Genomic DNA, 22578 nt, shown 5'->3' with positions numbered 1-22578 from the left:
ACACATGACGTTTGTATTTATAAGTTCATCTACTCCAACAGCACCATCAATTACAATTATGTTAAGCATTTTCACAACGAGACAATGTAGTTGATTATTAATTCTAACGTAGCATCTTTTTTCTAAGTACTTCATACTCTGTAGGTCAAATTCAGCTCTCCAAGATACCAGAGCAACACCCAAAAATTCTAAATCGTGTATGAGATTCAAATCCTCACATAGAGAGACCCAGAAAGGCATCTGGGAGAAGCAAGGGTAAAGCATTGTACCGGTCATGGGAAATTATGTACACAAGACAACATACAGTGACAAAGGCTAAAATAAATGTTGTTCTGCAAACAAAAGCATCTCTTTCTGGCAAGTGATCTTTCCTTACCCTGCGAGACTTAAAAGAATTACTAGTTTTGGGGTTTGTTTTGTGTTTTTTTTTTTTAACTTCTGAAAAACAATATTGTCAATGAGAAGAAACTAGCTTATTTCCTTTTATTTCACCATCTTTGAACTTCAAGAAACATATAATCACTGTTGAGTAGGTTCACTAAGAACAGTTTCACTATTTCTCATGCTCTGTTATTAAAAGGAATAAATTTTTTACAGTCATATTAAGTAGCAGTCTCTTCACTGTGAAAAGAAAACAATATTATAAAAGTATCAGCCAGTCTGCGCATGATAGGTGCAGGAAAAATGTTTCCAACATTTGAATTGTGATTTTCCGTGGACCTAGAAGTACTCCTCTTGCAGGAGGCAGTCTGTACTGCTGACAAATTATACGGGCACAGCGATTTGCTCATTTTCGCATTGACAACCAGGCAATTTTACTAGGCCCAAGCTAGTCTCAGAAACGGAAGAAAAGAACACATTCAAGACTAAATGCTCCTGGAAGATAAATGCAAAGGACAAGTAGTGGCTGGAGCAGTCCCAGTGTAAAACCAAACACACAGAGCTGCAGAGAGGAGGTTTTTTTATTCGGTTAGCAAATGAAAGGGAGACAACCTGCATGCCACGTGAATTTGGGAGTATTTCCCAAAGGCCAGGGCTCTTCCATTTCCTTTGCACCAGGGCTTCCTGACAGCATTGTTCCACTAAAGCTTGTAAACTATTGCAACTTTGTTAGGGCCCCAAGAAAGGTTTTAGTCCCAACTCTACCACAGATGCACTGGACCGGACCTACTGTCCAGAAGTGGTCAGCAAGTCATTCAAACTGATTCATTTACGTGGCCCAGTTGCTCTAATAGCGGAACATCTCAGGATGATGACAAGTTATAACCAACCCCATTTTTAATTACAACTTAGGGCCATCATCCTGATTCCAGTTCTGTGTAGATCCTAAACAAGACACTAAGCATTACCCTGAGACTAGCCCATGAACTGACCAAACATCTACCTGTGTTCATGTATCTGATCTAACTTTAGCCTCTATTTTTGCCAAAACTGGGAACTAAAGCCACCTCTAGCCAAGCCAGTAAGTTGCCCCTTAGCCTGTATCTCCTCCATCTCATCTACTCAGTCCAGCTTAGCGCTGACAAGAGCTTACCACAGGACTTAAACCCAAGATCTAGTATCTTATAATATGCAGTATGCTTCATAATGTGGACTTCGATCATGACAACAAGTCATATGGTACAAGTCTGTATTCCTGCATGTGATATTCTTTACGTAAAACAATAATACACTGAGATCTGGTGTATATAAAAAAAGAATATGCAGATGTAATGTGTTCATCCCTCAACAGATTATGACCATGAATGCCAGTATCATAATTTTTAATTTAAAAGACATTTAGACCATCTTGTAGTTAAGTTCAGCTGCTCACTGCTCAAGTCACATATTTGATGTATACTCATATCCAAAAGCTGTAAAAATAACTCACAATCTGCTTTTCTTTTTTTCCCTTAAAAAAACTAGCTTAATACCCCCTTGCAATTCTTTATGGTCTCATTTTGCCAGCTCTAATTCAAGTTTTTTCGTATTCAGAAGTAAACTGGAAATTGCCGATTTCACTCAGAGATAAGAATTACTGTTCACCCCTTAAAATTTGCATCCTGAAATACCTTTTCATTTTACTAGATTGTTCTAGCTTCACTCACCATACACATAATGTATTTTTTTCTAATTTTTGTTGACTGGAATGTGAAACAAAAAAAAAAAATTAAATAGACTACACAAACATGTTTATTTTAAAAATAATACATTTGTACATTGTTAACATTAATTTTTTTATTGCCTGATTCACTGAGCAAAGCCTAATAACTAGAGACATAGTTTATATGGCACGTCTTCTAAAAACTCTGTTCCTAGCCTAGCACAAATCTCTGGACTTCCATCCAAGTTCAAGCTGAAACAGCCAATAGTCCCATATGAAAACTGTACCTAAACTGAATGTATCAGAAGATTTCAGTAGTAATTTAAGACACAGAATTAGGACTAGCTCTATCTATGCAAAATGGCAAGTTATTAAAAAAACCACAAACCACAAAGCAGATGTTAGCAGGAATGAGTGTACATTAAAATGCCTTAAATAGGTAAGCTTTAATTAAAGCACAAGTTTGAACTGCTAGAGTGACAGAGCATGCTCTGAACTGCGTGAGAGAAATGCTACATCATCCAGTATTTGCCTGTGTAGCTGGAGATAGGCAAATAGGAGCTAGAGAGGGTATCAGAAGAAGGGGTCACTAAAAGTATGAATTAAAAAAAATCTAACCAAAACAGCAAAAATAAGCAAAGGAAACAATTATGAACCACTCTAACAATGTATTGTGAAACTACCAGAACAAAATAATTCAGTAAGCTACTGGAAAAGGAGGGGAAACCCACCCTGCCATAAAGGAAAAGAGTCACTACAGATTTTGGATGGGCTGCAAAATGTCTCTGCCTGTGCAGCGCAGGTATGAGATCTGACTCTGCCTCAGATCCATGCCAAGGGAGCAGCACCAGTGCAAGTTCCATACCTGTATCCAAGAGCTATTAAGGTATTTGCCTAGCTGGGCTAAAGCATCCATTTATTTATTTTTTTAGCTAAAACCCAGGATATTTAGTATTTTTTACATTCCTTCGTCTTTATAATAAGTTGGATTCTACATACCTTTTCCCTTAATTGTGCAATGCAAACATCAAACTTTAGAATTTCTTAAGTAGAACACTATAATTTGTGATTTTTTTTAGGTAAATAACTTACTGTTTTTTCTTGCTGAAAATTCCGAGCAAACAGCTTCTGAAATAAGTTCTTCCCAACCCAGCCTTTATTCTGACATAAAACATCAATTGCAAAGGGGTTACTGATCTATCTGCCTTAATTTAGACCATACACGGTGAATGACTTAAGTATTTGTGTATTCATGTCACTTGTCTGTGAGATGTATTAGTCATATTGCCTTTGACCTATTTTTCATGAACAGTGATTCCTCTTCTACTGAGCATCACGACTCTGCCAGCTCTGTGACTACAAGCTATGAATTGACAAAAATAGTGCCGACCCTTAAGGCTATTTATTTGCAAGGACTGGTTTCCATATTGAGGAAAGAGGGAGAGATAACACACCACAGTTTGCCCAGATGGGTAATAACACAGGTTCATGAATTATTAAAATCCACATGCTGTAAAACTCACCTTCGCAATCTCTCTGCTGATGCATTAAATTAAAATCAATAATAGGAGAAATGAAGTGATATTGCTCTGACAAAAAGAATGACAAAAATAGAATTACATTATATGGCAGGTGATCTCACACAATACAGACATAGGAAGTAAGGAGCGTAAATTTACTTGAACAAAAAAAAAACCCAAAACACAGATTAAAACTGAAAATGAAAGAATAAGGATCCTTAAAACCTGTCTGAAAAGCAAGACTCCCTTTCAGAAAAACAGAATGTTATAGCCATTAATTTCCGTTCTTTTAACAGGTATCACCCCTTTTTACATTACACAGCATTTGCATCAGGAAATGGTGCTTTGCATTAGGTCTGCACTGTTTCCCAGAGGACTGCAAATCTGATATTAAACTGCAAGTCACAAGGCTTTTTTATAATTGCAAATGAGAACACATCATGACATGATCGCTTACCTCCACAACTGGCCCCATCAGCTTGCACACTGGTTTGGACTGATGCAGGGGCTGGATCCTTGGGTGCCGGCAGCTGAGGAGTTTCTTCCTGGGTTGGCAGAAATGCAGAGCACAGATCGGTTTCAAGGGCTTGTAGCTTCAACAAAGAATTCTGCAGACAAAAGCAGAACATTGGGCTAGATAGAGAACAACAGAATACAGCGATAGCTCTTCAACTCACTGAGCCCATTAGCAGTGCCTGCAAAGGGGTGTTCCACTAGCAGCTCTGAGAGGACGTGCAAGAGAACAAACGTGCACTATTCCACGAGTTTCTTGACTTCTCCTTATTTAAGTCCCAATTTGCATGGATTATGCATGACACGTGGGAAAGATGACTTCGTCAGCAAAAGACGATTTATTCTAGGAAGCCAAACTGAGATGGTGTCCCTTTTCTTGGTCTTGAAGCAATACACTAAGCAAGTATTTCATTCATTGGGCTGACATCACGATCTGATGACATTATGTCCCTCCCCATTTACCATTCATAAAAAAACAAATCTCCCTCTCCAGCCTATTATGCTGTACACAACAGTGAACAAAGAGTTACTGAGAACACGCTCCCTCATGGGATTCTTGGAAGAGATATTTTTTAATTGGCTTTTTTAGAGATACTTCTTTATGTAGACATAGCTTTTATGTAGGCTGCTGCTGCTTCTACAGGGCAACCAGATCATTTCCTATCTGCTGCAAAGATAAAATTAACAGATCATTGTCACTTGCTGCAGACAAATCAATGAGGACAAGGCTAGTTATCTATAACATCGCTGTGCCATGCTTGGTCCATTTCTCATTTTAATCTTTAATGCTGCATGCAATATTCAGCTGTACAATCTGACACAAGCATCTTGCTGTGATGTAAATGCTGTGAAAGCCCTAATCGCCATCTGACTGGGCAAAATGAGTCACTACCAATACCCCACGCATTCAGTTCCCCTCTCTCAAGGGAAATACAGCTTGCAACATAAAACAAAATCACACAAAGCTGTCTTAATAATCACACAGCTGGCACACACAGAATTATATGTAAAATGTTAAGTCACTCAAATGGTACATATTTGTGAAGAGCAATTTCTGAAAAAAATCCAAGTTGCAACAGAAAAAAAATTTCTCAAGTTTATACCCTGAAAAGCTCCTTTCCCCACTCTGTCGAAGACCTGAAACCAATTTATTGATTCATTTAATGAAATAATGAATTTATTTATTGGAATAATTTCCATTGTGTAACAATGTATCACCTATGTAGTGAGTAGTTTAATATGTCTGCGTTATATTTATTGTAATACAGCCTATAAACCCAAGGATACCAGTGGTTTTAGGTAAAAAAAATAAAAATAAAAAAGGAAACTAATTTGGCTGAGAACAGCAGGGAAGATTTCAGCCTTAATCCTTTCATTCCTTTTATAGAATTCAGGCAGTGAAAAAGGAGCAGAAAGTAGCTCTTTCTAGGAGATACCTCAAAATATGGAAGTTGCAAAAAAGCACAAGATCACCATAACTAGACCCTGTGACCCTCTGTGTGCTGTCAGGAGTGCTTCAAAATCCATATCCTGTTCCAAAAACCAGATTAGGTTACAATCAAACACTTGGACTTGGCCTCAGCTTAGGTCAAAAAGGAAATCCAGGAACACCTTCCTTCTCCTAGTCCAAGAGCAAATAGGAGCTCTGGCCATTCCTATCAGAAGCAGCTTGATACTAGAGACATGTGAGCAAAGGAATGGATTTTGGTATACATTTATTTTAGAATAAGAATGAAGAAAATTAAGAAAATTAAATAGAATTAAGTTCCTCTCATCTGTTGTCAAGATACATTTTGACATCTCATCCTATAATACCAGTAAAGAAGTGATTGCAAGATCAAGAACTGATTCATAATGAAATGCCTAAATGTAATACTACTCTTCAAAAATATGGCATGATGTAGAGCTGGTTTCTATGATCTGAGTCAGAAGATACTTTTACTATTCCCAGGTACAGGTTGCATTAACAACCTACCATCTTCTGGCCCAGCTGCCATTTGTAAGGACAATTTACCCATCTTGACCAGCAGTGCCTCATCTTCACACCTCAGTTCCTCCAGGACTCTTTGAATAACTGGCATCTTTTCCTTGTCACTTTGTCACCTACTGACACTATTTGGTCCAATATTTTACGTATATTACTTCAAACTGATCTGGCTCCCTTGACCTGTCTGCTAGAAAGAGTATACCAGGTGTGCAATTGTCCCCAACATGGGCTTTATCAGTGGAGACCAATATCACAAATTCACTCAGCCTCTCTGTTTACAGCTGTATCACCTTAGGGCGCATTTTACATGTCAGCCAGCCAGCAGTCCCAGCGATACCCTACCTGGCTTCCTGCTTTTGATGTATTTAGTAGAACTCTTACCATCAATTTGGGCTTCTTTTATGAGGCACTTTCAAAGTCTTCCTTAATCCTCTACAGTGCTTTCTTGAATTAGAAACACAGTGAAGGAAACCATTCTCACCTTCAACAGCTTTCAAGTGGCAGTGAATTTTCCTTGTCAAGGGAAGGGTGCTGACTTGAATTGTACCCATGGCACTGTTTTGGGAAGAATTTTCATGACATGACAGACCTCATTTTCCACTGCCTCTTGCCCCAGCTAGACCCAGACGGGCAGCATTTTACAGTCATTAATGTCCTCTAGCAAAAGTTGCAGACCAGTGAGGACTCTGATCCCAGCCAGGACCTTATCATAAGAACTGCTGAGGGCAAGTAAGGAAAACGTAGGCAAACATACCGGAAGAATGTACCAATAAGGTGAACATAGGTGAATAACTGACAAATATACCCAACCTTCACAGACTGTTACTTCAAGCCTTTAACAAAAAAGTTCCCATATCAAGACAATACATTCACTTTGCATCACTATTTCTTATCATACATTAATATTTATGGCAAGTTCAGTATAAAAGCATTCACACAGACTACATTGTTAAACACTGTATTTCGGCAATGCCTGTGCTGTAATTCACCAGCTGGTTTATATTCAGTTGCTCTAAATGATATTTTTCACCCATCTGTGGAAGGTGGGTGGATGGCAAATTTCCAGTCACTGCCAAATACTAAAAAAATTCATATAATAATAATAATAGAAATACCTTATATGATTTCATGAATATGCCCTTGACAGGGATTTGATGTAGGGAGAAAAACAGTAAGTAGCTTTGACCATTTTGATGTTACTGGGGAGACGATGAACCTGGAGTATGCCATCAACCTCATCCTGCTCTTAAAACACAGCTGACTACTATGGTACTGCCACAGCGCACGATACATGAAAAGCCACCACATATTTATGGGAACACATGTAAGAAGACATAGCTTTAAGCAACGGCCAAGCACAAAGCTGCCCGGGGTCACCAACTCATGGGCAACAGGAGCGTCCTAGTAAATGGTAGGGATGACCTTGCTGCCTGCCTTGCCACATGTCCTATCCTGCCTCTCTCAGAGGGCTGCCTGAAGTACTGGCAATGCCAGAGCAGCCGGGCTGAATCATGCAACCTCGGACCTCCCGCTCTGTGGCAGGAGCAGCGCGGCCCCTTGTTTTTGCAACTACAGCCCAAGCAGAGCAGCAAGGTGCTCTGAGAGGGGACACAGCCATTTATCAGCAACTGACAGCGAGTCCTCTATCCTTGGGCTCGCTGGGGGCAGGCCAACATGCTACCAACTGCCAGCAAAAGGCAGGCAAGAAGAGACAAAAATAAAGTCTGAGCCCTGTCTTCATCTTCTCAAACCTCCCAAGTCTCGCTGACCACTTCCAACTTCCCCCTAATTCTCCAATACTTTCCAGTACCTGTAGAGCCTTGATGTGACTGCAGACGTCCTGCCACAGTGGTGGGGTTGTGTACTCTTCTGCGCCGCACACACTCAGCAATACATCTAATCTGGAGATGAACCAGCCTGTGCACATGCTACTTAAAAATCTCTCATGGTCCAGACCTGCCCCTAGGGCCCAGCTAGGCCATCTCTGCTCTTGGCCATTTAAAAGAAGTTGCAAAACATGTTAGAAGCAAATACAAATAGCTAAAATACATAGAAAGGGAAATGTTAGATCATGGTGGCTACCATCACAAATTTTAGTAAGCTTTTATATGGGAAAACAATATCACTGAAGTAATTTAAGCTATGGCATACTATATCAGCTAATGATCTCAGTTTAAATACTTCAGATTTGATGCTCATTCCAGCTTTACTCTGGTGCCTAACACCAGTGTTTCTGATGCGGTAATTCCTGATCCATGCTAATGCAAATGAAAGGACATATGAATATTTAAAATGGATCCTTAAGTTTCTTTGGAGAAATAACCATATTGTTGCCTCTTAAGAATACTATTTTGCAATTTTGAAAAAGAAGCAATTATACTTGTCTTGAACAAAGGTTTCTTATCTCTTCTGGTGTCCTCTTAAAGTAACTGACAATTCAAAGAACTTGAGCTATGCCAATTCCACTAGAAGAAAAAACATCCTGCATTATTCCAGATCAAAGATAATGGAAACATAGAGACATTTACAGGAAGTCTGAGGAAAACAGAGAGAGAGAGAGAGAGAGAGAGAGAGAGAGGTATTTCTCTCCTATTTGTAATTTTTGCTAATGCTTTAAGAAAACATTGAAGTATCATACTCTTGCCTGCTGGAGAAAACACAGTACACAGTACAAAAGGATTGCCATTGGCAGAGGAAGCTCAGCCTGTAGTAAAGAAAACATCTTTACAAACAAGTAAGCCTGTAGACTGTACCCCACTGACCATCTCTCTTTCCATCTAAAGATTGCTGAAAATCAAGAGTTGAGGCCTTAGGGCAAGGAATTATTGAGATGGTAGATAACCTCTTACATCTAGAGATAAATACCACACACCTACACTCATGCTGCTAAATCCCTCTGGAGAACGGGACACTGAATGAAAAAATACTGCCAATTTATCACCAAAATGCTGTGGCAATGAGTGGGAGCCCTCTGAAATAGCTTATAAACTTGTTCTCGGTAGGTGCCATCAGTAACTCCCCCTCCAGCCGGAGGTCCCTGCGTGGGGCCCCTGCAGGATCAGCGCTATGTGATGTGTTGGTCAGCACGTCCAGGGGGACAAAGTCTGATGGGAGACAATGCGCCAAGCAGAACCTCGCAGCCCCGTGTTCTCCCATATTGCACCAAGAGCTACAGCACTGCCAAACCTGCTCATCAATCAGTGCTCACCGCGTATCTGCAGAGAGAGCAGATAGCCAACAATGGCCAAAAGAGAGCCACTGCTCTTAGAAACCATTTCTTTCCCTGAAAAAGCATTACTATTATCAGCATCCTTTGTTTCATCCTAAGGTAAATTTAAGAACTGAGGGAAGAAGGAAAGGGAGTAGGTCTGCCCCACCCATGAACCCTGCCCAGTCTCAGCCTGGAGGCTAACAGGGAGAAGGGAGGAGAAGCAAAGCCCAGACTTGGCACTTTCTGCATAAACTGAAACCACCCTGCCCCGCACGCGGTGTTTCTGAATATTGAGGATGCCTGCACCCTGCCCCTGGGCCTGTTCCTGCGCCTCCAGGACAGGAAGGCAGCTTTTCTATTATATCCAGTTTATTGATGGATTTACTGGGTTTATGAAATCAGCTGGGGCAGAGAAGGAGAATAATCCAAGCTTTCATTATTTAATCGCCTTTGAAGTGATTCATATGGAAAAGAAACTGAGCAAATATCAACCTGTTCCATTTCTTCACTCTAAGGAAATGAATGCTTTTATATGTCACATTAGAACAGTGACGTATAAAAGCATCTCCCTTGCTTTTTAATCTGAGAGCTCAGGTTAAAATAAGATAGGCATATTTTATGCGGCCGTAAATAAATCTCTGCGTATCTGTTCTGGCAATATTTGTGTCTTGAGGCATATGACATTTTCAATTCAGAACTTCCTTTATGGGGAACAAACAAGCAACAGTAAGATAGAACAAGATATGCCCTGGATCTGTATAATGCCAGGGGTGAGCAGTGAGGAGAGACGCCACTTTCTCTAATCCAAAAAGAGAATTTATTTTCTTATGACACATGTCCATTTGGGTTTGCAGTAGACCTGAGACACAAGACAATCTAAGATTTTGCAAGAGAAAGCACCAGAATGTAACCCCTTGCTCATTCCCCACAAATTATTAGCAATTTAATTTAATTTCTGATCTATTTATCTGTTTTAATATCTTACACTGATTTTATTTATTATAATATTTTATCTTAACCTCTAAGGAATTCTTTGCAAGAATTTTAAATGGAAGCTTTTAAGTGGAAGCTTTGGTGATTATTTGCAATGGGGCATCTCAAAAGAAACAATAACTTAATGATTTCTCCCAGGGCCTTAAGTGGCTAGACAGAGGCTGAGTATACTCCCTTACATTGGTCATGGAACGTGCCTTACTAGTCAGCATTGAGATTGTCACTAGTGAGCTGCACAACAATGACACAAATGCACAGGAAATAATTCATTGTAAGGAGAAGCTTAAGTCTGAATTCCTTTAAAAGGACACATCGTGTTTTTCCCCTAATGAAAGTCAGGCATATATTAATAGACATAGCTGTTCTCTGGCTCATTATGGAAACAAAGCTGTTTTTTCCATGGTTTGACAGGAATGGGCTTCCCTTCCCCCAACTCTTTTCCCCCCCTGCTTCTGTTGTTCTGTTTTCTTCGTCTACACTTAAAAATATTGTCTGCTCCTTGTTTAAGTCCAGTATTGTTCACTGTCCTTGCAGTATATAAGCATACTCTATGCTAGTATGCAGATATCCTTGTTTGCAGGAGATGCTTTATAAGGTTTCCCACTTTGAATAATTGCAAAGCTTGGTTTTGGCCTCCAGTATATTGCTGATTGTGAGAATCTAGCCCAGGCTCATCCATTGTTTGACATGATCACACAAACAGCTTCTTTGTGCTCTACTCTCATATCATCCTCCTGGCATAATCCCTGTGAAAACAGCTCTTGTTTCAAGTGTCACAGGTGTTATTTGGCTTTCCTTGCTTCCTCTCTTCACTCCAACCCTCCCTTCCTCCCAGCTTACAACAAGAGTACCTTTTAGACTACATTGTACTGTTCATAGTTTATTTATGCAGGATGTAGCAACCTTGAGAGCTCCCTATTTTTTAAAAAAACATAAGTGATAGCGGAACACATTTGAGCTGTAATATGAGGAAAAAATCAAATGTTCTTGAAAGATGGTATTTCACTCAGTCAATATTGAATGTTTAATTCTTTTCTGAGCACAAACAGAAAGCAGCATAAAGTTGGCTTAAAATATTTTTTCAATCTCTTGCTGCTGGCTTTTAAACTATTATAGCAGTCTCGTACCACATTTTTAAGCTTTTCTCCAAAAACATGACTAGAATGATTCATTAAAAGCTAACCTAAGATTCTCAAGTGATTACATTATTCCAAGACCTTAGAATTAACAAAAACTAAACATCTAATTCAAAATTTGTAACATCATATTTCAACTTTTGGTTAAGCTTACCTCATTTAAGCTGTTAAATTGCTCAGTTCCTTCTTTTGGTGAAATACATGTGTTCTGATCTATTCTACAAAACAAAACAAGAATTTTCACTCAATAGAATGCTTATCTGTGCTGCAAATATTTCAAACTTTTCATCATATCTGTACATAAATTACAAGTTATGGGATAAAGATGTGTTATTAAAAAAATAACATTTCTATGAAAGTTACATCTGTATTTATACCTCATTCAAAACAACAGTGATTTTACTGGAATCCTAAATAATATATTTAAACTGTGAATGAGGTCCTGGAAACTATGACATTAAAATCCAGGCTCACTCTATCACATAGAAAGAGTTCTGCAGAGGCACGATCAGCTCTCAGTATCTTTGCGATCTTGGTTAAAGCCAAGAAAAAGCTCAAACATATGTTTAAATCTAAGCACGATTTGTCCCACATGCATTAAGTCAGGAACAAGAGTTTTCCTGTAACAGAGCCATAAAGAATAAATCTTTCCATATTTAAATTTGATGGTATTTCAGGCTCCCAGTCTTCAACTTTCTGCTTAAGTTCTGTTTTGCAAATTTCACAAAGACCCAAGGGACTCACATGAGGAGCTGGAAATCCTTTGAGTAAGAGAGATGCCCACATTTTGTAATGAGTGTCTATTTGCAGCCATCAGAGATGACCATACCTTGGGTTTTCCCTCAGTGTATCACTGTTTCTCCACATGGAAATAGGAAAGGAAGGTCCTGGACCAGCAAAGGGAAAATCTCTTCCCTCTGACTATAGCTACTGAGACAACTGTGCCCACTCCAGGCAGATGTGGTAGTGGCCTGAGGCTCCACACACCTACCAGCTTCAGGATTAGTTACAAATTCACTCTACCAAGGAATGAAATTGAAGCCTAAAAAAACCCTCTCATGGATTAGGTAAGCAACCTGAATAGCCTCATACCTCAGCTCTGTCCTTCCCCAAAGCAAACAGAGGCTTTCCACACTCAGCTTCAAAGCCTGACATGGGTGTATCACAAGTTGACTCAAAACTCAGCTGGAGCAAGAAAACTATTGCTGTCTCAGAGATTTCTCTGAGAAATGAGAGCAATGAGATTTCTCATTGCTGAAAAGGTGGCAACATTTGCTGGCCCCTGTGAGACTCACTCGCAGACATGATCAAAGCTAACACAAAACCCAGATTCCTTTGGACAAAATAATTCATATTTTTCAACCTATTGTGCTCAGAGTCATCCCAGCAAAACCAAATAGTTTTAAAAGTCTCTAAGAGACCTTAAAAACAGTACAGACAGATGCACAGGCCTTTCTTGTAGTTCTTCATAGACTTATGAGGCATTTAAAAACTGAAATTATGGATATGCCACTTTCCTTATGAAAACAGATATATTAGATAGCTACATCAGGGTGAACAACTGCCTCTAAACAGGATCCAAGGTGTGCAATTCACGTAGGAACACAAATGAGTCTGTTTGGTGGTGGTACATCTAGCACCAGAATGGGAGGCCTCACAGGCCAGCCAGCCTGCACCTCCCTCAAGATACACAGGTACATCATCAGAAGTGAGTGATTTCTGGAGATACTTAAGCAGCAAGGTGCCTTGGCTGACTATTGTACAAGCACCTATCTACATCTCTGTGTAGCGCTCCACCATCTCACCTGAAAATGAAGAGCAAATGTCTCCATAATGTGAAGAGAACAGAAGGAAAATGGAATTACAGAATCAAAAAGGTTAATGCCTAACAACCAATCTCTTGCTTCTAGGCAGCAGAGAGGACAGTATGAGGCAACAGAAGAGAATTAAAGAAAACTGAGAAAAAGCATGGGGAGAGTAAAAAGGACTGATTTAATAGGAAAGAGTGAAATATTTATAGTTTGGTTTAATAACATGTAAGGAAGGACCTGCAAGGCTACAAACACTAATTCACTAATGAGGAAAAAAATAGAGTGATTTATTGCATTGAACTAGAGATAGACATAAAGGAAAGGAAGAAAAGGACTCGTGTCAGATTTGTACACTTCTAGTATTCATTTGGATGACTCCTTCCAGGGTGCGTAACACACAGGAAATGTGAGCTCTCCTTGAAAAAAAGAACACAAAAACCTAAACTCTAGCAGCAGCTCTTACAGGTGCCATACAAAGTTCTACATAATTCACAGCTGTATCACTCATGAGTCTTGCACTCTGGAGAGTAAAAAGTTTACAGCACCTCTGAAGTACCACCTCTCTCATTCAGGATGATGTTCTTGTCTGCTGTTTTAGGGATGCAGAAGTCTTGCATTTTATTGTTTCTTTTCCACTGAAAATACTGAAGTAAGATGCTCTTAGTTTTGCATTCTTTGGATTCTGGAGATACTGAAATCATTAAGGTGAGTAACCATTTCTGTGTGAAGATCATTTACATTAACAGTCACATATGTATGCTGAGCTGATCTTACTCTGTATAGAGAGTTTTGGGGTGTGCTTTTTTGTTTCCACCAAGACTAACTGCTCTGCTAGGCAAACGCAAGTTATCTGATTGTCACCAGGCAACAAAGGGCTTACAATTTAATAACTATGGGTTGGATGCTATTCTCATTAAAAGTCAATCACAAAATATCCATTAACTTCAAAAGCAGCAGGAACAAGCCCTAATTTTCCATCTGTGCCGAGTACATTAAAATTATTTTAAGCCTTAGCTGAAATTTTGAATAATTGCAGGCAACCCTTATTTTGTATAATGTACCTCATGTAAAATAGTGAAAATGGAATTCTCTCTGTGGCTACTACTCAAATACATGTTATATCATTCTTTATAAAATACGAAAGGCCTGATCTCTCACCCTCCCTATAGACTGGCACCTCTGGCTTTGGCAGAATTATCCTGTTCTGCATGGCACAGATGACAAAGATGCAACCCAGCAACATGTATATTTGAAGTTTGTGGACATAACAAAAAAAAAATCTAAATACTAATTTTCATAACAGAGTTCCTACCAGACTTCAAGGGGAAGATCAATTTGCATGAGCAGTGAGCTGTTTAAAAAACAGACCAGAACATGTGAATTATTGAATTATGCATGATATCACTTCAAAACTCGCATAAAATTCAAGTAAAACCACATCATTTTAAAAACTAGGAAAAATGTTTAAAGATAACCTAAGCAAATTCACTTCTTATTTCCCAGACTAAACCCAGAAAGGAGTGTTACATTCTGTAATTTCCAAGTCTCAATTCAGTCCAACCCTAGATTACACTAACGCCATCCTCAGGAGACTTATGTGTTTATGCACCACAATGCCACATGTGCTCAGTGTCTTGGGCCAATTAATGCATTAGTGATGCCAGGATAAATCCTGGCAAGCAAACCACACACTGTGCTGTGGGCTGAAACCCCTTTTCCAGATTCACTTTCAGTCTTTCCTGGCCCAATACTCCTTCCCTGTCTCTAGTCTAGCAATCAGTTTTACCCTTCCCACTGTGAGGGTGGCCTACCAGGGTAACAGCTCAGAAAGGGCAGTCGTAGTACCACATCAGAGGACTGATTCAGCCTATCCAGAGGTTACATCACACGAGTTAACAGAAAGGCAGGCCCCACAACCAACACACCTCAGTGCCAGGAAAACAAAAAGATCCTTTCTGAGACCTCCACAAATGGCAAAAAACATTATGAAATTAAACCATAGTCACCACCTTAATACAGGGCTGCAGGTGAATGTTTCAAAAGCATGCCTATGAATCCTTACAAAGCAATAGAGAACTGCAACAGGCTTTGGGATGAACATAAAGTGCACACTTGCAATGAAAGAAATAACACTATTAAGGGCCCAAGGCTGTTTGGATACATCCTAGGCTACTCCTTGGGCAGTCCCTGAATGCTGGAATAAGCCGCCAGACAGACTGCCGGTGTAACAGTGCCTGTCTCATCAATCACAGCAGATACGTAAAGGCTGGCTGTGGACAACCACGCTTATTTTTCTTATTATGAGTGCCTCTCGTACTCACCAGGCACAGTCCTTACTTGGGCTACAGTGAGATGCTTTTTTTTTTTTTTTCTCCCCTGTCCTCTCCCCACCCCATCTTTTTTCTTTCTTTTTTTTTTTTTTTTCTTTAAGTGTATTGCAACCCAAGTTCTTGCTCGGAGACTTCCCATGCCTTGATACAAGAAGAAGCATTGGAACCATAAACACCACTATTTTAATATCAAGAATCCTGAAGAAACTGTTCTTAGGAATTGGTCAATCATTTCCCAGCAAAGCAATGTTTCATCAGCAAATCCTGATTTGCTGACAGAGAGCTATTCACAGACACATACTGGTCATGATGAGTTTTTGCCAGGTCTGAGGCAGGACTCGGAGGGAATGGGGCCAAGGTTTCTCCCTGCTCGCCTGGCCGCCTGTGTGGGAACGCAGCCTCACAAGCTCTGCCTCACCTGCATGGGTCCACCATATGGCGCGGGGATATCAGCACTTCTGCAGCTTCCCTGCTCCCTCCCACGCATCCCTGAGTTGTAGCTGTTCAGTAGAGAACGTGGAAACTACAAGAGTACCCACCTGAACTGCACTTTCAAAAGCTACCTGCCTTGAAAACTTAAATACTGAAAGCCTCATTAGAGCTTGGTCTCCCTCATGGGAAGTACAGAAGCCCTGGGAGACTCTGGCTGAGCCCAAGATCCAGGGCAGGCCAGGACTCCCAGCATTTCCAGTTTTCCAGGAGAACAGTCATAGGTCTGACAGCAACTGCCAACCTACAGCTTCTGCAACCCAGGGATCAGCTGAGTCCTACTAAATGAAACTACTCCACTCCCATTTTATTTGGAGAATGGGGAAAAGGGGGAACTTGCAGGAATTTTTCTTTGGAAGAAAACTTAAAAGAAACCCCAAAGTGTAGTTCCCACACTGACTTGGAATGCAACCTTCTCTGAAACACTGACATTCCCACTGCCCAGGAGTCCCACGTTTCAGCCCCCTCTCTGTGTAACAGGCATCTGAAGAAAACACCATCCTCTATTCACGTAACAGCGTACACAGCTCTGCAATCCACATCAGTTTTGCTGATTGCCTTTGAGAAGGAAATCGGTAAGAGCAGCTTTTTGTAATCATAGGTATTGTTCCATACTGACTTTCCTGTTCTCTGTTAAAAAAAGGCAATTCTCTTTATTGTAACATTTGTTCCTGGGGCCTGCATATAACTTTTATCTCCCAAAGGTGCAGATTATATTACACTCTTATCCCAACCCAAGTACACACAATGACTAGAGCAGTATTCAATGTAATCACTAGCAATAGTATTAGAAATTCCTGTTCTTTTAATAAAATGTAAAGGTTTCCTTCCATGCAAATGGCAATTCATATTCTAAATTGATGCTGCTGTTCATAAACCATGCATGATAAACACGTCCTGAAATTAAAATCCTTGATTCATAAGTCAGATGCAGCTTAGCCAAGAACAAGACAGTATTCCCTCATTCTTCTGACTGTAAACCTCTTCACCAAGTCTATTCTCCTCAAATCCCACTAAAACTTTTCCTTCACTGTTGCAGTGGTTATCATAAAATGAAAGTATCCCCCCCAAAAAGCAATCAACACATATACTTATGAGTCATATTTCTGTAGATTGTTTCTCTTATATTGCCTGTTCTGTTCTTCTCTGTCATGTGTCTGTTTATGAACATCCCTTGTTAGGTTACCCTGAATTTAGATTGCTCTGCTTAACAGGGAACGTTTTTGTTTTGTTTTGTTTTGTTTTGTTTTGTTTTTTAATCCATATTTAGACAGACTAAAACTATCCTGGTTTTAGCTGCCCCACACTCACTAGAACAGATTTTTAAAAAACTCTGTACAGTTCAGAGGCATTTAGACCTTTAAACTCAAATGAGCCTAATGACAGAGTTATAGCAGTCTGCAGAAACTAAATTAAAGCAGAAGAAACAACAAGCTGCACTAGAAGTAATCAACCTTGCTTCTTAGTATGAGATACAAATAAATCTTTCTTCTCCTATCCTCCCCACACGCATCTGGTGATAGACAGAAAAGCCTGCCCAGTTGCACCCCTGCAGCAGTGTGGCCATCTCGTCTTCTCCAAAAGACCAGAAAAGATTTTGGTCTATGAGTTAGGGATCCTAGGCAGATGTAGTGTTCCAAAGCACTGTTAATTTTACCAGTAACCTAGCAAAAACAGGGTGGAAGACCGTGAATCTCAAGTTTTGTGAGGCTAGCAGATGTGTTCTGTCAAAATCTAGCTATGATTGTTGCCTGCTGCCAAGACTGAATACTTAACCTTTGCCATGTCCCAGAGCAGAGAAGGCAGAAAACAAGGCAAAACGTCATACCCTGGCAGCTGTTTCACAGCCTGTTGCACGAGCCAGTTCTGTGATCCTGATGCAGCAGCCAGAAATCTACATGAGCTGAGACACGGGCATGTAATTGCTCCAGCCCTATCAAAGCTGATTGACGGCAGAGAGGTGGGGCAAGCTGCTGGTGACCCTTAAGAGGAGTCACCAGACACAGTGATCCTCAAACTGAAAGTGGTAACTTCAGCAGATGTAATCCAAAGTCCCCTGCCCCAGCTGAGTGGTGGGAATGTTTTTTCCAAGGACAGTTAAGACAGTTAAAGTAAATAAAATGTGTGTGTGAGGCCAGGGACCATGCATTAATGTTTGTTTACTCCATGTTTGAAGTTCCTTATTTGAGAGTAAAATCACCTTCATTTTGTTGTAATATAATCAAACTAAGACATCGCCAGAGTTGAGATTTGATCACTATGCTTTCACAGCTCTTAGCATGGTAAATCCAGGTACCGTTATTTAACAGATTTAGCACTTGTGGATAGCAGGCTTCCTAAGGAACTACCCTGGTGTTAAACAGGAATAAATAGCATAGTGAACAATGGTTTAATACCAGGCAAACTAAATAGGCCAAACAGTTGAAGTGGACAGGGGAACTTTGCTGTGGTTGCTGTTTTATTCATGCACACTCTACTCTGGTTCTTATCTTTAAAGTCCATGTTTCTTTCAGCACGTTCCTTTCTTTAATCAAAATTAACCAGTGTTGTTTCATTATCTACCCGTACACAGACCTCCTACCAGGAGAGCCACTAGTTATGTCTAACTCTCTGATACCAAGCTCGCTATGTTCCTCTTTACAAGAAACCCATGTGTTTTTTTCTTAGACTAAAGAATGCCAGAAAAAGAGAAGGCTGGCTTCCTAGGCTGGGGCCAATTAGAAACACTTCCCGAGATGCAGGACTTTGCAGTGTTTCGATTGCAGATACAAGCATTGGGGGTGAAAGCAGTTCTTTGTGAAAGCTAATTAAATGCTTGGTCATTCTGCTAAAGCTTCCTTTGAGAGCATAAATTAATATCCATTACAATGTTGCCTACTAAAAGCTGTGATGAAGGCAACCAGTTCATTTCACATAAAGCACCAAACTGCCATTGGATGGCAACTGTCACTACTAACCTAGTCCTGACTTGAAACAGACCTTGGAGGCAATGAGCTCTGTATGTCAACTAGGTGTGCCCTGACCCACTGAGCATCCCTGGGATGTACAGCTGCTGTTCCCATTCCTCCAAAGAGAGCCAGAGCCTCTGCCACACAGCACCAAGGCTGTCACGCACCTTGAGGCAGAGAACAAAGAGCAGACACCTGGCTGAAACTCTATGTGGACAGCAAAGCAGGGCCAGACCAGCACCTGAGCATGGGAAGTTTGTAAAGTAGTGCCCCAAAAACTGATGGCTGTGAAGAGCATGATCTTATTTACACAGTGCAAGCCTGTCAGTAAGAGCTAAATCTTATCCTTAGGACACACCCTCACTGGTAGACTGGGTCAGCTGGGCAAGTTGAAACTCCATTTCTAGCCTTTTGCACAGCGGTGAAGGATCAGAGGAGGAACTGTGACTTCCAATAGTTACCAGAGCTGAGCTACTTCATGATCAGCTGAGTTACCTGCCATCAAGACTTGGCTAATGCCTGACCTGAACACCCCATACCCTTCACAGCTTTGTAACGAGCACAGTTACACAGCACCCAGGGTCTAAACTGTACATAAATGCATACCCATGCTAAAATCAGGTGTGTGGCTTCCCATTCCCATTTCTCAGTGAGAATACAACTGTGAGAAAGAGTGAGGCAAGTCAGCGCTGGGAGGAAAAGAAAAGAAGTGCCAAGATATTTTTGAAACTTGGCACAGGGGAATTGAAGTTTCTGATCTGAGGATGTTCTTCCTGCCTGAAATGTAAGGGGTTTAAAGAATGATGAAATTTGCATTCTTATCTCATCCCTTTCACTTTCTCCAAACAGTTCTAGGCATATAAATGCAGAATACAACTGCCAATGGGAGCCAGGAGTCTGAATATTTTATACAAAAGGCAGCAAATGAATTAACCTTTCCTACAGTTAATCAGAAGTGAAATGCACTGTCTTATCCCAGGGCTTACCTTGGTTGAAATCTCACGACTGCTTCCTGGCATCTGAAAGCCACGTTCTGTGCATAGTCATTAGCTGAGGATCCAGCCTTCCCCCGCCACTCTGAGAGGCCTGGCAATGTGCTTTCCAGCTCCTGCACAAAGAAAGGAAAAAAAAAAAAATTGTTGAATGCCCTGTCAGTACTGATCAGGCTTAGCTGAACATTTTGCTTTAAGAAAAAATGCTCCATGAGACCGGATGCTGATTGTGATTCTTTGCTATTTTTTTGTAATAATCTGGAAACAACTGGAAAACACACACTAGAAAAGGTTCTAAACCAAGTAGTATCTTCTTTCACTGTAAAACATTTTTTGAAACCAAAGCAGACTGTAACCCATTTTCTGTTTATTAGTTAGATGTCAGCTTCTGAGCTAAGAGGTGCTATACACAGAGTTCAATATTTTTTTCCTTATATATACATTCATATTTCATTTGAAATTAGTTACTCACATGTCAGTAATATTTTATTGGTTGGGCATCATCAGAAAATTTTGGCTGACAAACGCAAACACAGTTCACTTAAATAAGATTTGTAAGGTTTAACCAGTTTTCTTTTTCCTTTTACTCCTTCCCTTCCCTAGCATATGCATAGCTTTATGAACAGAGTATTGCAGGAGGAGTGAAAGGCAGTGAGGAAAAAAAAAGTCACATCAGCCAACATGCCACGCAGAAAATAAAAAAGCCAATTTAGTCCAACAAATTGAGGAAGGGAGTAGGAATTAGAAAGGTATGCATTTTACTCCAAGCTTTCAAAAACCAGTTGCAAGGCTCTGACAAGATGTATTCAGCACATCTTATCTTCCTTACCTATAAAATGGGCTATAATATTTCCCTTGCATTGCAAAGGGGTAAGTTAATGAAGTTCTTTGAAAACGTGATAATCAAAGTGGGTTTTTTTCTTACTTCTTTATTGGCTTTTATCATCCAACATTTTATTCTAATAGTTTACAAAATTAAAATACAATGCGCTTTGCAAAACAATAATGTTCACTTCCCCTGGTAAAGGTATCTGGTATCTGATTTTGCTCCACTTTCAAAGCTTAGTTGGAAGCATGGGAGACGGAAGTTTGGATAGGACTGTTTGGATGGGAACTTGGAGGGCTGAGGTCATTCTGCATTTACAAAAATAGTGGCTGCTTTTACTTCCTTCTTAGTCTGTTCCATCTTTACAGAGTATGAATGGAGCTTGTTTAGAAATACATTGTATTTAAATAAAACTATATTACACTTTTATAAAATCGTCAACTTTATAAAAAGTTTTCGATTTATGAAAGTTGCCCAAATGGTCTCCTCTCAGGAGAAATATTCAGTGCCCACCTCTCAAAATTAATGATGAAGGACTAAGCGATCTTGTAAAAAAAAAAACAAAAAACCACAAAACCAAACCAACCCTGGCAAAAATAAATAAAAAAGTCCGATCACTGGCATTTTACTTCCTCTCCATGATGACATTTTAACTATGGGATGTTTGTTGGATAAATGAACGTTAATTCCTCCTACTTAGTCTCTAAGATGAGTATAAAAAGAGTGTTGAAATCTATCTCTAGAAAGAGGCAGCTGTCACCATCGTGATGGAAGGTACTCAGGAGGAAGCAGCCATGCGCTAATTCTAACTCACACATCTGTCCGTGGGTATGTCCGCACTGCAGTTAAGAAGTGTAGACCTGCCCTGGGGCTGAAAGTACCTTCCCTGCCAGTTGAAGAGACCTGTGCTAACATTAAATTAGTTTGCTTTGGTATCAGACACTGCAGTAGAACTGACCCAGCAGAGGTTAATCAAGCTTTCCAGCCATACTTACTACCCACAAGGGGCAAATTTCCAAAACAGACCTCCAAACCAGAGGCTGTCTTTTTTTCAGACGAGATGTTATGAAGCTCTGGTGATGTCAGGGCAAAAGGAATGAAAGCTTCACTCTACTGACTAGCGTTACTCTTGCTTCTGTTACTCTTTATCTCCTTCAGAGCCTTCTAGGACAGATTCCTCCCTCTCTCCCTAGGTCTATCTAATATAATTTAGCATTGAATTAATGATATTTTATCCAAAAATGGTAATAACAATTCGGGTTACAAATGGACAGCAGTTTTTTGCAGCTGTTCTGGTTTTTCCATTACTATCTTAACATTATTTTCCCCTAGTTATGTAAAAATGATCACATGCTCTTGGGGACTAAACAGGTCAACACAACAGATTTCATTAAAGTTCAAGGTAGAAGTGGATTGAACCAGTTCAGCTTATTTTATTGGCCCAGAAAGCTTCAGTGGTTTGATGTCTCCAGGTAGAACAGGCATTTTCCTTATTCGTGCTTAGAATCTCTTGTAAGGACTGGATTACATTTTGCTAGGTATTGGACACGACAGAAACTAGAAAGAATAACACTATATTCTATAAAAAGCGTAACTTCTATATTGGCAACAGCAAAGCTGGAAGAAAGAATTCTGTATCATCACTGTGATGCATACTGAAAATATTCTTTCTCAAAGAGATTTAATAACAGACACATAGGAAGGCTACAAATAGGATCTCAGAAAACCTCTGGAACTGA

General features: G+C 40.0%; 1 protein-coding gene across 4 annotated transcripts in view; it reads right to left on the bottom strand.

Annotated features, from left to right (window-relative positions):
• FAM13C (family with sequence similarity 13 member C) overlaps positions 1–22578 on the bottom strand; it is a 141045-nt gene that overhangs the window by 21776 nt on the left and 96691 nt on the right. For 3 of the 4 annotated variants that reach the window (XM_087764861.1, XM_087764863.1, XM_087764862.1), the window contains exons 4-6: positions 20008–20129; positions 11598–11661; positions 4061–4211 (exon numbers count right to left, since the gene is read on the bottom strand). In XM_087764861.1, the coding sequence (XP_087620987.1) occupies positions 4061–4211; positions 11598–11661; positions 20008–20129 (337 nt within the window). Of the gene's footprint in view, positions 1–3606; positions 3673–4060; positions 4212–11597; positions 11662–20007; positions 20130–22578 lie in introns of all 4 variants that reach the window. The other variant, XM_087764860.1, reaches the window with a different exon arrangement.

Source organism: Nipponia nippon, unplaced genomic scaffold, assembly GCF_047370975.1.
Source record: "Nipponia nippon isolate SJK-2023a ecotype South Korea unplaced genomic scaffold, ASM4737097v1 scaffold_3, whole genome shotgun sequence".
Lineage (NCBI taxonomy): Eukaryota > Metazoa > Chordata > Aves > Pelecaniformes > Threskiornithidae > Nipponia > Nipponia nippon.
This window is presented reverse-complemented; position numbering and strand designations above follow the sequence as displayed.